The sequence below is a fragment of the Aethalodelphis obliquidens genome, unplaced genomic scaffold (assembly GCF_003676395.1).
Source record: "Aethalodelphis obliquidens isolate GAN/ISIS:26980383/991018 unplaced genomic scaffold, ASM367639v1 scaffold49, whole genome shotgun sequence".
NCBI classification, from domain to species: Eukaryota; Metazoa; Chordata; class Mammalia; order Artiodactyla; family Delphinidae; genus Aethalodelphis; species Aethalodelphis obliquidens.
The window spans coordinates 8,197,576-8,212,686 of NW_020837993.1; the positions used below are offsets into that span (position 1 = coordinate 8,197,576).

General features: G+C 49.6%; 1 protein-coding gene and 1 long non-coding RNA gene across 5 annotated transcripts in view; one reads left to right on the forward strand and one right to left on the reverse strand.

Annotated features, from left to right (window-relative positions):
* LOC113607645 (uncharacterized) overlaps positions 1-3,890 on the reverse strand; it is a 26,629-nt gene extending 22,739 nt beyond the window's left edge. For both annotated transcript variants that reach the window (XR_003428013.1, XR_003428012.1), the window contains exon 1: positions 125-3,890. This is a non-coding gene — a long non-coding RNA (uncharacterized LOC113607645). The remainder of the gene's footprint in view (positions 1-124) is intronic.
* The window catches only part of NR2F2 (nuclear receptor subfamily 2 group F member 2), a 13,988-nt gene extending 1,083 nt beyond the window's left edge, over positions 1-12,905 (forward strand). The window contains exons 1-3 of one of the 3 annotated variants that reach the window (XM_027083174.1): positions 4,057-5,815; positions 7,393-7,920; positions 10,659-12,905. In XM_027083174.1, coding sequence (XP_026938975.1) covers positions 5,374-5,815; positions 7,393-7,920; positions 10,659-10,933 — 1,245 coding nt within the window. In that variant the 5' untranslated portion in view covers positions 4,057-5,373 and the 3' untranslated portion in view covers positions 10,934-12,905. Of the gene's footprint in view, positions 1-4,056; positions 5,816-6,978; positions 7,233-7,392; positions 7,921-10,658 lie in introns of those variants that run through there. The other 2 variants (XM_027083176.1, XM_027083175.1) reach the window with 2 other exon arrangements.
* The last annotated feature ends 2,206 nt before the right edge of the window (positions 12,906-15,111 follow it).

Sequence of the window (15,111 nt, forward strand, 5' to 3'; positions counted from 1 at the left end):
CCTTGTGCAACTGACATCCAGCCAGGCAGGGAGGGAGAAAAGCTCTGCCCGGCGCCCTCGCCCGCGGCTCGGGGAGCAGAGCGCTCGGTTAAGCTAGGAGAATCGCAACGAGAAGGGTACTCACCATCGGGCGGGGTAGTGGAGCTGGCGTGCGGATTTCAGGCAAACGTTTACCTTTTTGCTGTCTATTACAACCGTGTCGGGCTGACTTAAGCAATTCTGTGCTCTGTCCAGAACGTTCAAGGAACGGTTCCTCATTTTTAAAAAGCCAGCGAGAGAGACGACAGAGACAGAGAAAGAAAAAAGAGAGGAGGGGGTGAGGGGGACGCGCATAAACCCAGTTCAGAAAAAAAAAAAAAAAAATCATCACCTCTCCGGCAGTGACTCAGGAAACGCAGAGGTGGCGAGATCGGAGTCCGGTCCAACCAAGCCAGAGCCAATTAATTTTAAACCCTGAAGAATTATTCAGATTAAAATGTACAGAAGTTTCATTCTGCTATGCCTACGTGAGCTCAAAGTCGTTTCCCTTTAAGAGCTCTTTTCTTTTAAAGTTGCGTTTTAGGCAGCGAGGACTCTTACACTAGGGGGCAGACAGATACTGTACTTGCTCCAATCTTAAGCAATTTTTTCCCTCCCAGCATATGCTCTGATTTAGCACTGTAAATTTTTCAGAGGACCCAACTCTGACAGCCCCTGGTGATTTTCAAAGTACCACAAGCCAGTGGTTAAAAATTGCATTGACTTGGAAGTTCAGAGAGACACAATGGAAGCCCCTTTCTCTATTCATGGAGCTCCAGTGTGGTGGAAGAGAAAAACACACACGGACTAGATTGAGGGGAAGGAGGAATTCAATGAATCCTGGTGGACAGAACTGGTTTCTACTGAGTTCAGAGTTAATCTCGACATTTGCTGAGGTCTGTATTCATATTATGATTTAATTTGTGGAGAATTACAGCCACTTTCTGGAAGAAAATCATATTCCTGGGTGGCTTTTTTTCCCCCTACAGTAAAACAAATGTTTTTTCAACTTTCTCCGGCCAAATTAAAGCTTGCCATTCTTCTCATTAAAATAAATTTACATCTACAATAAAAGACTGGGCTGGATTTTCTTAAAAAAAAAAAAACAGTAACAACATATTGATATTTATCTTTTAGCCTTAGAGCTGTTTTAATCAAGGAATATGAGCATCTCAGAAGAAGACATTTTAAAATATTTTCTCCTTGTTTTTCTTCTCAGTCTGCAGTCTTCTCTCTTCTTCTATACAATAAATTAACTACAATTGAAATGGTCATTTTTTTGTTGTTTTTGTTTTTTGGCTTTTTAATAGCACCCCCATAACTGAATGAGTCCTAAAATACAGAGTAAAACACCTCTGACTTATTGGCAGCCCTGTGGTTGTATGCCTATCAGGATCCAGAGCTGTAGGAGATGGTTGGGAAATCCTTCATTTTAAATCTGAAGCCATCAGAGCGTACTTCAAATACCAAAAATCTCAAAGTGTCCTGGAGAAGCTCTTCTTCCTCAAAAATTTCCGACTGCATGTTTGTAAAAGGTGCTCTTGCCATGGAAGTGTCTGCACCCAAGAGGCGAGTTTAGGATTTCCTTATAATCAGTTATATCTTCTATTAAATTGAGATGGGGATGCCCATTAGATTTTCTATCTCAACCTCAGCCCTACCACATCTCTGCTGAGTTTGCCCCTAATCTACTGACATTTGTAGCATTAGGAAATTCCTCAAATCATAGAGGTTGAAAAGAAAAAGAGTAAAAAAAAAAAAAAGCACAGCCTTCTCCGAAATGATTTCTTTTCCATCCTTCTCGTCCTCTTTAGGAGAAAGTTATATTGTGTCTCTAATCAACCTGAAATTTTCTGCCTGGCTTTGCTCTATGGCAATCTCATTACACACCAGGTTTATGATAGCTCAGTGTCCACTATAGTTCTTTTTTTTTTTTTTTTTAACAACTTCCAAATAATCCCAGCACCTGCAGCCTTAGTGAAATATGTGATTTCAGCGGAGGAAGGGTGAGGGCTAAGGAGGTTTCAAGAATGAAGCATAAGGAGAATCTTTCCTTCCCTATAAACTAGTGCCTATCTGCCTACATCTTCATTTAGTTCCTACCTCGTATTCTCCCCATGTGTGTAAAGGGTATTGAGTGCAAAGTGCAATCTATACATGTCAGTTATATGTATGGTTTATTATTTTTTAATCCTTCATCACTCCGATTTTTTAAACTATCAAGGATGCTTTCCTATGGTCATTAATTTACTCTTTGTGTTCATGTTTCCTGAAGCTCAACATGTTTTGTGTAAAATATCTTGTTCATAAACCTGGTTGCATTACCAGTCTACAGTTTTTTCTTGGTGCAAAGAGTGTATGATGGAGTCACAGTTTTGTTCTATAAATTTTGAATAATCATAATCCACTAACTGGTCAAAATCCAACAGACAGGTTACTGATTTGGAATACAGTGTGTTCTGAGGGGCAATTCTAGATGTTTGATGTTTAAAACCGAAAGCCCTGGAATTCAGAGACATAACTGGCTTGATGATTTTAGCACATTGAGCAGAATGGCACAGGAGATGAAGTTGTTCTCATTGCAGTGAATCTCCTGAGGAAGAATATGGCTTGTGCGTGATTCCTGTGAGTTGTACTTGTTATTATTCCCAATTTGGGGCAGAATCTCTGGGTGTGTTTTAATGACTGTATGAATGCTTAAAAGGAACTTGAGGAACAATGAAGTCGTACTCAACTGTTCTATTACCTAGAAGCATAGTCGCTGAAGCCTTTGTCTGTGTACATTGACAAATGCGCATCTGATATATGTGCGCTTACATATGTGTACAGAGGGTATGCACAGGGGACGCTGGGAGGCTGCCTCCGCTTGTCCATCAGCGGGCAGAAAGGTCTTTTCACCTCTCACCACGACTGGGTGTGTGGCAGGACGTGGGCTTGGGAGTTAGCTGAAACTAACGAGAGAGGATAAAGTTGAAGAAAATTGATTTTAATTGCATCATGACAATGAGATGAAGTCTATTTCTGCTTCTCAGCATCCGAGATGCTTTATTTGAGCAATTAAAATGTCAGGCCACATTCCTGTGAAATGTTAACCCTACAAGGAAAACACAGCCACTGACGGCTCCTTTTCTCTAAAAAAACGAAAGAGAGAGAGAGAAAGAAAGAAAGAAAGGAAGGAAGGAAGGAAGGAAGAAAAGAAAGAAAGAAAGAAAGGAAGAAAAGAAAGAAAGAAAGAAAGAAAGAAAAAGAAAGAAAGAAAGGAAGAAAGGAAGGAAGGAAGGATGGAAGAAAAAAAATAGCCACCAAACCAAGCAAGTGATCAGAGTAGACTAAGGGAAGGGTCTACCATCACCCGGATTTGACCAAATGTTTCGTTTGGAAAATGCCTGCAAGCTCGGTTCGAGGCACCTTCCCATCCTCACCCACTACCCCTCTGCAAAGAAACCGGGGAACTTTTCTTTCTCTGGTACTGTGGGCATAAAGATGCGCTGGGAGTCCCGGGTGGTGCGCGAACAACGGATTTGGTGGCATCGCCAAGTTGCGAGAGTCGAAGTCCTCGATTCCATCCAAAGCCTCTCGCGGAGCCTTTAAGAGGCGTTGTGTGTGCGCGCCGCGGTCCTCTCCCCTCTGGAGCGGAAACCTCGGGTGCGGGGTGCGGACAGAGCCGTGGCCGCGCGCCCGGGGCCAGTGTGGGCCCATCCCCCGCTTGGCAGTGGCGGCGGCACAGCCGCCCCCTCCCCGCCCCCCTTCGCCCCCCGCGCCAGGGCCGCGACACTGCTCGCGCTAGGACCGGGCTGAGCCCGCGGCCGCCATGGCGGGGCCGCCGCGCTCCGGCCAATGACTGCGAGGGGGCGGTGCGCGCGCGCCTGGCCAGGCCAACCCCGGCTGCTGCCTTATAAGGCGCGCCGTCGCCATGGCAACGTGCGCTAAGTTGCAGCAGTCGTGTCAAAGTTCACTATATAGAGAGCTCAGTGAGCTGATCGCGGAGAAGCCACTTCTGCCAGCCCCGGCGCCTATAAATCGCATTCCCTCCCGCGCCCCCCTTTTTAGCATATTTGATCACTTTGATTCTCTGTTCTTTTCTCTCCGCGGTGTGTGTGTGCGTGCGCGCGTGTGTGTTTTCTTCTCCTCCTCCTCCTCTCCCCGAGTTGTCTTCTTTCTCCGGGTGCCGTGCTGCCTTTTTTCCCCTGTTTCATTCTTTCTCTCCGTCTTTTCCTCCCCCCTCTGCGCACGAAGGATGTGCTTCTAGGTGGTGATCTGCCCTCCTCTCTCTCTTTTATCATTTCTCCCCCGCCGCCGGCGAGTTGACTCTTTCCCTATGTGTGTGAGGCGGCGGCGGCGGCAGCAGCAGCAGCGGCTCCGGCGGCGGCAGCAGCGGCTTCAGCGGCGGCGGCGGCGCTAGACGCGGCGGCTCCGGGCCCGACCCGGCGGCTTCGGCGGCGGCGGCGGCGGCTCCAGCGGCGGCGGCGGCCCAGGCGGCCCGCAGGGAGCGGCGAGCGGCCTCTATCCGGCGAAAGCGGGCGGCGGCGGCCGGAGCAAGCGAGGCGCGCGCCGGGCGCCTGTGGCAGGCGGCGGCGGCGGCCCAGCGCCAGGACGACGCCGCGCAGCGCCCGACGCGGACCACTTTCATGCTGATTCCCCCGGACCCGGGCAGCGCTCCGGCCACTCCGTGGGCCGCCGGCCTCCGCCCCGGCCTGCCTGGCTCTCTGGGTGCGCCCGAGACCGGCGCCTCTGCTCTCCTAGTCCTCCTGATTTCGATGGCTTTCCTGAATGGCTGACTGTGGGCTGCCCTGGACTTGGCCCCCGGACAGTCGCCTCTCCTCCTCCACCTCCTCCTCCTCCTCCTCTTCCTCCTCCTCCTCCAACTCCTCGGCTGCACACCAGCTCTGAGAGCGAGAGAGTGAACGAGAGAGGGAGGGAGAGAGTGAGAGCGAGGGAGATCTTTGGAGAGATTTTTTTTTTTTTTTTTTTTGCCTCTTACTTCTGTCTTGAAGCCAGACAATCGACTTGCAGCTCTCCCTCCCCTCCCTCTCTCTCCACGTTCTGCTCCCACTTGCTCTCCCCCGGCCCCATCCCCTCCCCTCCCGGCGGAAAGCCCCCCGAAAGCAACAAAGCTGAGCCGAGAGAAACAAACAAAACAAACACACCGGGCCAGACAAGCAATCGACAAAACTTTGCAAAGCAGAAACAAAAAAGGAAAAACTAACCAACCTCAACCAACCAGACCCCGAGCCACCCGGGGCGCCCTCTCGCACCCTTGCACACACAAAAGGCGGCGCGCCGGAGCCCGAGACCCGGGAGCCGCCGCCGCCAGCAGCCAGGGGAGCAGGAAGTCCGGACGCGGCCCCCATAGATATGGCAATGGTAGTCAGCACGTGGCGCGACCCCCAGGACGAGGTGCCCGGCTCTCAGGGCAGCCAGGCCTCGCAGGCGCCGCCTGTGCCCGGCCCGCCGCCCGGCGCCCCGCACACGCCACAGACGCCCGGCCAAGGGGGCCCGGCCAGCACGCCGGCCCAGACGGCGGCCGGCGGCCAGGGCGGCCCTGGCGGTCCGGGCGGTGACAAGCAGCAGCAGCAGCAGCACATCGAGTGCGTGGTGTGCGGGGACAAGTCGAGCGGCAAGCACTACGGCCAGTTTACGTGCGAGGGCTGCAAGAGCTTCTTCAAGCGCAGCGTGCGGAGGAACCTGAGCTACACGTGCCGCGCCAACCGGAACTGTCCCATCGACCAGCACCACCGCAACCAGTGCCAGTACTGCCGCCTCAAAAAGTGCCTCAAAGTGGGCATGAGACGGGAAGGTATTGGCCTCTCATTTCTACCCCCCTCGCCTGGGGTCCCGGGGCCCTGGGTGCGTTTGGCTAGCCTGCTCTGGGTAAGGACACGGAAGCCCCAAGCTCTTCTCTTCGTATTGCAGCTGAAAGGGGTTTTATACTAGAAGCAAGTTCTGCATTGGAACCCAGATCCCCAAATCCGCATGCTTTGGCCGACTGATTTCCTCTTCTACTCTCTCTTCGGGCTCTTTTAATTTTCTTTGCATTGACTGCCAGTTCATTCGAGTTCGCCTTTCTGCAAGTGATGGGGTGTTGTTTGTTGTTGTTGTTTTAAAGCCTGGTTTACTTCTCTTTCCTCTCAGTTTTTTTTCTCTCTCCTTGTTTTTCCTGCATGTTCAACACATGTCCCTCCTCCCCACCCCTCTCCCCAGCCCCCCCCCCCCCAAAAAAAAAAACCAAAAAAAAAAAAACCCAACAACCTGAGATTGTACTTTTGTACAGGAGGTTCAAATTACAAATGGCAATTTTACGCACTTCGCCGTATTAACGCTGCCGCCCGGGCAGCACTCATGTGACCCTCCGTGGATTAACATTCGGCTGAAAAAAAAAAAAAAAACCCTCTGTTTTCTTTTTTCCTTTCACTTTTGAAAGGAGGAGAGCGCGATAGGGAGTTAGGGGAAGGGTGGGCGAGGGGCCCTGGGCGGCTGCTTTCGCTCTGAGCGAGTTGGGTCTTTGTGATATGAAATTCGCCGAGCGCCGCAAGCCGTGCTCGGCCAATGGCGCGCTCGGCGCCGGGCGCGGGCTCCGGGTTGGGGCGAGCGAACGCCGCGGTTTCTTTGTGTTTCTGCGAGAGCGACTCTCCCCGTCCGGCGTCAGATAACAGCTCGTGCCCGAGCCTGGCCGGCTTTCCCCGGCCCTCCCCGGCCCTCCCCGGGCTGCGCCGGCCGCCCGCTCCCCGCCTCTCCCCGGCTTCCTCTCGCCTCGGCCGGCCTGTCTCTCCGCCCTCTCCCTCCGTCTCTCTTCCTCCGAGCACACCGATTAGGATGCCGCCAGACCTCGGTTCTCAGCTTGTCTCTCACCGGGGGTGCCCGCGGGGCTGGGGTTGCGGGGTTGGGGGAAAGCGGTTCCGGGGTGGCCACAGGCCGTCCGGGGTGCAGCTTGATGTCTTTTGCAAAAGCGTCTCACCCTCCCCCCAGTCTCGCCCCTCCCGCTCCCTCTCCTCCAATCAATAAAAAATAGCCGTTTAGCAGTAAGGAAGAAAGATGCCCCCAGAATGCTCCATCCCTCCCATCGTGCCGGGGACCGCGAGGCAAAGCGGCCAATTCTGGGTCCTCGGCCGCCCAGCCCGGAGTGGGCCTCCGAGGCCAGTGTGCCGCCCTGGCCGCCAGAGCTTGCCTGGGTGGTGATTTGAGAGGAGTGCAGCCGGGCTCCCGGCGACTCCCAGGTCTGTGGCCCTAGCGCGCTGGTGAGAGGGGCAGGCCTGCCTGTTCCTGCGCCCCGCGGGGTCTGGGTCAGGTGGGGGTCGGGCTGGGGCAAACCCTGACGGGGGAGCAGGGGAACGAAGCTGGTCATTAACTGCGGAGTGTCTCCTTTCCTCCCTGCAGCGGTGCAGAGGGGCAGGATGCCGCCCACCCAGCCGACCCACGGGCAGTTTGCGCTGACCAACGGGGACCCCCTCAACTGCCACTCGTACCTGTCCGGATATATTTCTCTGCTGCTGCGCGCCGAACCCTATCCCACGTCGCGCTTCGGCAGCCAGTGCATGCAGCCCAACAACATCATGGGCATCGAGAACATTTGCGAACTGGCCGCGCGGATGCTCTTCAGCGCCGTCGAGTGGGCCCGGAACATCCCCTTCTTCCCTGACCTGCAGATCACCGACCAGGTGGCCCTGCTTCGCCTCACCTGGAGCGAGCTGTTCGTGCTGAACGCGGCACAGTGCTCCATGCCCCTCCACGTCGCCCCGCTACTGGCCGCCGCCGGCCTACACGCCTCGCCCATGTCCGCCGACCGGGTGGTCGCCTTTATGGACCACATACGGATCTTCCAAGAGCAAGTGGAGAAGCTCAAAGCGCTGCACGTCGACTCCGCCGAGTACAGCTGCCTCAAGGCCATAGTCCTGTTCACCTCAGGTAGGAAGGAGCCCTGCCCTCTCATGCCCATGCGCTCCTAGCTCAGAGTTAGGGCCTAAACTCTTCGGAGCCCCCAGAACTAGCCCAGCCTCCCCCTTAAAAAGCCAAACTGTCTGTGCAACTTGGAATGGGAACTTTGCATAGCTGTTGGGGCCCCACCAGGCCTGTCCTGGGGAGAGGGGAGAGGAGAGGAAGGCTGGGTTGCAGGAAGGATGCTTCAGACACAGACTCTCAAAATAGGCCATGGGGAAGCCTCTCAGGCCTGTTCCCCTCCCACCAGACTAGGATGCATGCTTCTGCTCCTTCCCTTAGCTCAGGCCCTCTGGGCCAGCTGAGCCTGTGGAATCTCCTCTACCCCATGGCTGTCTCTGTCACCCTGGCTGAACCTCTAGAAGATGCCCCTAGGCACTGGAGCAGTCTTGGTATCATCCCTGCAGGGGAAAGTTTGCCCCTGCAGGGGAAAAGTTTGCCTGCTAATTCAGTAGGAGTTGGAGCTCCAGGCACATCCAACCTGAGGGCAGCAATTTTCAAAATTATATTTTTATTAAAACAATGCAGACTGCCAGGAGAGGGGAAAGAGCTGTCAGAAAGGGGCAAGAGGAAGAAAGGGGCCATCATAACTCTTCAGAATGCCTGTAGGGGGTTGAAGACTCTGGCCTCTCGCTTCCCCTGCCCAGGCAAACAGTTAAGGCAATTTTCAAATAACCCAAAGTGTATGCCAACTTGGGCTGGGTATGAGTATTGCTTGAGATATAAAACCATCATTGACTGCATTATGAAATCTAATTAGTTTGTAGGTAGTTTAACCTGTGTGAGTAATAGACCTAATATTAATTAACTCTTGAGGCCAAACGATTGTTGAAGGTGTCTGGCTTACCACTTTGGGCCACACCTGAGCCTTTTGGCTGCCTCCAGGCTGAGTTCAGCAGAGCCCAGGTGGGTGGAAATCACCCCTTCCACATTCCTGTTCTAAGTTGTCAGCTGATCCCTTTGTCACGGCTGAGAGGGGAAGGGGTTCCCAGTTCAGGATAACAAACATCTGGACCTGGGTAGGGCTTGGAACCTAGTCACCCACTGCAGGTTTTGCAGCTTGTAATCAGGACACGAGGAGAGCTGTGGAATTCCTGTGGCAGACAAAAAGATCCACAGTCTCTTCCTTACTGTTCCAAGGAATCCTGGGGGCCCAAGTCATTAGCTGAATCTATTGCAGGTTCTGAGTCCTTAACCCACTGTCTTTTACATATTGCTGCTCTTCACATAAAATCCACCGCCTCCACTGCCACCCCAAATTCTGCCTTTGAAAGTCCTTAGGTAATCAATTAAAGGACAGTGTCTGGGCAAGGAAGAGCTGTATGCAGAGGCTTGGATCTGGATTATTTTTCTCGGGGGACCTGTCATAACTAGAACATTTGCCTGATGCAGAGGTACAGGCAGGATCTTCCCCTAGCCTATAGCCACCTTCACCCCTTCCCAAAACCCTAACCCAGCCCAAGTTCCCAGACCATCTGGGTGGTGGTTCATTTCTTGATATCCTTGTTAGCTCTTAGACTTACCCTTGGTCTTCCAAGGAAAGAAATGTCTGATACTGTCGTAACAGTTTAATTTATTACTATTTGCAAAATGTAGAGGCCTGTGTGGAGAATGCAAATCACCTCACAAAGAGATAAAGGTTCCTGTTATCTGATTCTGAGACAGTCCGCTGTAAGAAGGAGTCCTATGCAAACAGATCTTTTAATTCCTGATCACAGACACCAATGCATTCTGTATACATGCAAAGTCCTAGATCCACACATGAGGAGATTGTATGTGTGTTCTGTTTCTTGGGGTGGACGTGGTGGCAGCTCTTTTTGAATATCTGCTTTAAGAATTCACAGTATGCATGTGTTAGCCCTCGTCTTGCCTGGGGAGCCCCCAAAGGTCAGGTCACAACCTGCACTGCCTTCACTGAGAAGCCTCTCATTTCAAAGGCACTTATTGTATTTTCACGTATCCGAAAAAGAAAAGTGTTTTCCTGAAGATAACGGGGAGGGGTCTCTTCTTGCAGGGACCTGGGTGTAAAAAAAAATAAATAAATAAGGGGGGGCTGGTAGTTGGAGAAAAAGGGAGAGAGAAGAAAAGGAGGGAAAAGAAACAGCTCAAATGAACAGAGAGATCACAGTTTGCATGGCTGCCCTTCAATAGGCTAAACTGACAAGATCAGTTTTAAAGGGCCACTTAAATCAGTTTCAAAGACTGGAGAAAAATGAGTCGCCCTCTTTGGGGAGAATCTGAGGCTGGGTCGTGGGCGCCATTACCCGGGGCTGGGCCAGGTTGTTGCCCCCCCACACACTGTATAATTATAAGCCAAACTATTATTTACAGAGGAGGAGGGGGCAGAGCACTGGCAGTTTTGGTTTCATCTGTTTGTCTGTCTGTTTACTGACCTGGGCCAGATTTACCCAATGCACTTCGCTTGGGCCTCCCAGTGACCAAGCTTGAGGACTCGGACAGGGAAAGCCTGCAACGCATTGAGCTGTGTTTTTATTTTAAAGCAAATACCCCAGGACCATCTCTTGCGGTCCCCACCCCCCGCAACCCCCTCCATCCCAGTTTTCAGTATGTAGGCATTTGCTCCAACTCCGGTTGGGGCAGTTTGACAGAGCACTGTACACACACCTCATGTGACCCATATCAGACCTCTTAATCTGATGACTGAATTCTTCGTCTTCTTCTTCTTTTTTTTTTAAACTTTCTTCCAGATGCCTGTGGTCTCTCTGATGTAGCCCATGTGGAAAGCTTGCAGGAAAAGTCCCAGTGTGCTTTGGAAGAATACGTTAGGAGCCAGTACCCCAACCAACCAACGCGATTCGGAAAGCTTTTGCTTCGTCTCCCTTCCCTCCGCACGGTCTCCTCCTCAGTCATAGAGCAATTGTTTTTCGTCCGTTTGGTAGGTAAAACCCCCATCGAAACCCTCATCCGGGATATGTTACTGTCCGGCAGCAGTTTTAACTGGCCGTATATGGCAATTCAATAAATAAATAAATCAAGATAAGAAGGGGGAGTGAAACAGAGAGAAAGAAAAGGCAAAAGACTGGTTTGTTTGCTTAAATTCCTTCTATTAAGAAAGGATATAAAAGGATGTTACAAGTTTGCTAAAAGAAGAGAGGGGAAGAATTTAATGGACTGTGAATTTCCAAAAAAAAAAAGACTGTCAAATGAACTTTTACAGAATGCATTAAAAAAAAACAAACTCCTGTGTCGTTCAGAACAACTTGCTACTTATCATTTTTGTATAAAAAGGAAATTAGTCTTTTTCTTTTTTTGGTAAATTTTGGAAAAATATTGCTAAAAGTGCATTTAAGGAGATTGGGAGAAAAATTAGCAGAATGGCGAAAGTAAGTCTTTTTTTTTCCAAATTATTAATTGTCCTGTGTCTATGTACCTCTAGCTGTTCTTTTTTGTACTTTTCTGGTTCCAAACCAGTTTATTCTGTGGTTCTATAATAAGTTTTGATATAATCTTGGCTTCTTAAAAACTGTGTATCCTTAAAATATATGTTCTGCAAGAATTAAAACTCAGTCCATGAAAATATCATAGGAAGACATAAAACTTTAAAAGGCAACTCAAAGATGATGGAAACGCACTTACAAGTGGTGACCAAAAATTTTAGGTGAAGTTGAGCACTCTAATTTGAGAACTGGAGGAACCACATACAACACTTAACTTCCCCTACCCTCCCCACCCCCCCAAAAAAAGATACCATGACAAACCTAGCTTTTTAAAAATATTTTAAGAAAGAGAATGAACTGTGGAATTTATTGGCAGCCAAGGAATGTGTCCAAGACACATGCTGAGGTTTTGAATAAAAAGTGAACTTTTGTAATTTGAATTGGGTCCCGCTTACTTCTTGAATTGTTATGAAAATCCTATATCTGTTTGTATATTTGCAAACCCTTTGTATTATAATTGTTGATATTTTCCCTTTTTAAAAAATACCATTGAAATCAGCATGACAAAATAACACTGTTGGCACTTATAGGTAACGTGATTGATTCAGTATCTTAGAGTTTACAGTTTGTGTTTTAAAAAAACTGAAGGTTTTTTTTTAAGTGCAACATTTCTGTATACTGTAAAAGTTATAATAACTGAACTGTTTGGTCGAGTCTTTGTGTGTTATATTCCAAGGAAAATTGAAAGTATTCAGAAATTAAAATATTATTTGATATCTGAAACCTGTTTGGCTGTCCCCACTCACTGTCTTTCCTTCGAGAAGCCCCTGTGAGCTCTCACTGAGCTGGGCCGGGGGCTCTATTTGTTTACTCCCCTCAGCCAGTTTGTTCAAAGGTAGACTAGTGTCTTTGCCTGTTTAATTTGGGTGTGTGTGGGGGGGGGAGCTGAAGTTAATGGTTTATCTATGGTTTAGGAAGTGCCATACTGATATAGTAAACCACCCCTATTCACCTAATCCTTCTTTTAATTAAAAATGGATTTTCCAGGAAAAAAAAAGGCCCTTATATTTGTCACACTTAAGTGCCTGCTTAGGGAAGGTATTGTGAAAAGTATTAGAAATCTTGAGATCAGTATCTATTTTATGATCAGGAAAAAAATACTGTTTTGTACATTTCTGACAGTTACGCAGAAGACCGTTCAAGCAGGCTATCACAGCCTTGTAAATAGAAGGCAGTTGTTTGCAATGAGTTTTTCCTTAAGTAGGTGTGATTTTTAAAAATATTCTGTGGTTCTCATCTAGTGTGGTTGTTGAGAGGATTTCAAATTCAGTGGTATAGCTTAGAGCGGCTGAAGGGTTTATTTTTAATGTATATATGATAACTTGCAGTTGGCCTTCCTCCCCCCTCCCCCCGTACGTTCATTCTGTGAGAGCATGACCACAGGTCAAGGGAATCTTTTCCATTGGAGTTCTGTACATAAAAACACGTCGACATTTTGACATTTCAGATTGTGTAGATGCAGCCTGTACTGCTCTTGGGATCCTTTGTCCTTAAAAGCCAAATTAAGAAAAGGAAGAGAAAGAAAGAAGGAAACTTTACAGGGTGTGCGGATTTGGAAGTATCTTGTTTTGGAGTCTTTTCCTCTTTCTCTTTTCCTGGTTCGGAGGAAGCTCGGTGTGTGGGAGCTTTTGCAATTTTTGTTCCTATTGAGGCTTTGCAGCAGCCCCACCACTATCCCTTGCCGTGGTTTGATTTTAAAAGGGGGTGGTGGGTAAGGGGATGTGAAAGAAAAGGGATCATTTTGTAAAGTGTATTAAACTTTGATACTCAGTTCCAGTCAATACATGTAGACCAGAAAAATCTGTCTGATTTGTGCATTTGAGCGGAGTTCTCCATCTGACCCTCAGCTTCTTTCTGTAGATATATACATACATAAATATAAGTATGTTCTTATGGCAGAACATCGCTGACCTCTAGATCGAGGTTTTGTAGGTTGTTGTTTTTTTTCTCCTCTTGCAAGTGCTATCCATGTGAGTGTGTGAAGTTTCTCTAATAAGTAAAACACAGGCCCTTTTCCTTGTTTGTTTTGTGTTAGTTTATTGTAAACAGCCATTTGTTGTAAATTATTATTGGCATTAAATTATAATTTATGATTTTCAAAGCAAAAGACAGTCCCTGTTTTATTATGCTTTAAGCATGTGTTTTAGACGTTGGAAATCTCTCTCTCACTCTCTCTAAGTTTCAGCAGTGAGCTTGGGGTCTGCGAGGCAGAAAAACAGGACCCAAAATTTTTCAAACGGTTAAAACAAAACCCCTTGTATATGTTTAGAGTGGCCGGAGGAGGATCTGTTTAGAGTCTTGAGTTTGGTTTAAGTTTATTGCATTTAAAGAAAGTTTTTCTTTTCACGCTGAGTTAGAACAAAAGATCTTTGCTGCGACTGAATTGGACAAAAGACGAGGGCTGGGACCCAGCGAGTGCGTTCTGTGTGAAATTGACGAGATCTTTTAAAAAGCTGCTAAACATGGCGACTCTTTCCCTTTAAGTGTCTCTTTTTCCTTGCTGGTTTTTTTTTTTTTTTTTTTTTTTCCTCCATCTGATCTGAGCTCGCTTTATTTCTTTTCCCAACCCCGCTCCCCCTCCTCCTGTTGGTGCTCGGGGGAGTGAGAGAACCCAGTTAGAGGCGAGATGCAACAATAGTCTGAGGAGGGAGAGAGAGGGAGAGAGGGAGAGGGAGAGGGAGAGAGAGGGAGAGAGAGAGAGAGAGAGAGAGAGAGAGAGAGAGAGAGAGTCGGTCGCTGCTTCTCGACACTTTCAAACAAACCTGGGGGGAAGACTAAGCTGGGGTGGGGGACGGTGAATTCTAGCCTGTTCGCTCGGCTCGCGGTCGTCCTGCCTCGGCCTTTCACCAAGAGTTCTCTCTGGGCCGCCAGGGACTGGGGCTCAAAGTTAGCGGGCGACGTCCGGGGCTGGTTCCGCGGAGACCGCTGGGTTAGCATCCGGCCGGCTGCGGGGACGGGAGCCTGGAGTTGGCAGCAGCTGCTGAAAAGTGCCTGCCCCCCCAGCCCCCGCCCCCCACTTACGTGCGGCGGAATTCCGCCCGCGCCCCCGGAAAGTCCGGGGTGCCGGGCGCGCGGAGCTGCACTCCTGGGATGTGCATTAAGCGGCGACGGGCGGGGGGCGGTCAGGGGGAGCTGGAGCGTGTGAAACTCTGCCTCGAAGCTCGCTTTTGACTTGGTCCTATGAGCTGAGCCAACATGGCGTCTCCCATTGCACCGCGAGCGCCGGGCTGCCAGGCACGGCAGGGCCGGGTAATAGAAAACACATTGGTTACCAAAAAGAAAAAAAAGGGGGGGGCGGCTAAAGGCCATTCCATCTGCAGGCAGAAAACCCTCTTTTAAACTCTCTGGCGAGTGAGTGCGGTCCTCGATTATTCTGTAATTAAAGCAGCAGAATTACTAGGGAACATATTGGTGACACAGTATCCCCTTCTCTGTTCGCCCCCTCCCCCTTATAATCCGGAGAGTTTATTTCAGGCCTCCCCTCCCAACAAGAACCAAATGAGAAAAAGTCTGTATCCTCAACCGTGATCTTAAATGTTTGAATGGTATAGGGGGAGGGGGAGAGGCCAGTATTAACAGACCTCGGTCAGTTCTCGCGCTCATTAATGCAGGGGCTGCGCCGGGGGGTTGTGCCGGGGCCTCCTCCGAGCTGGGGGCTGGGGACCGGGCTGCGATCCCCGCCGGACGTGGGCACAACTTGCTG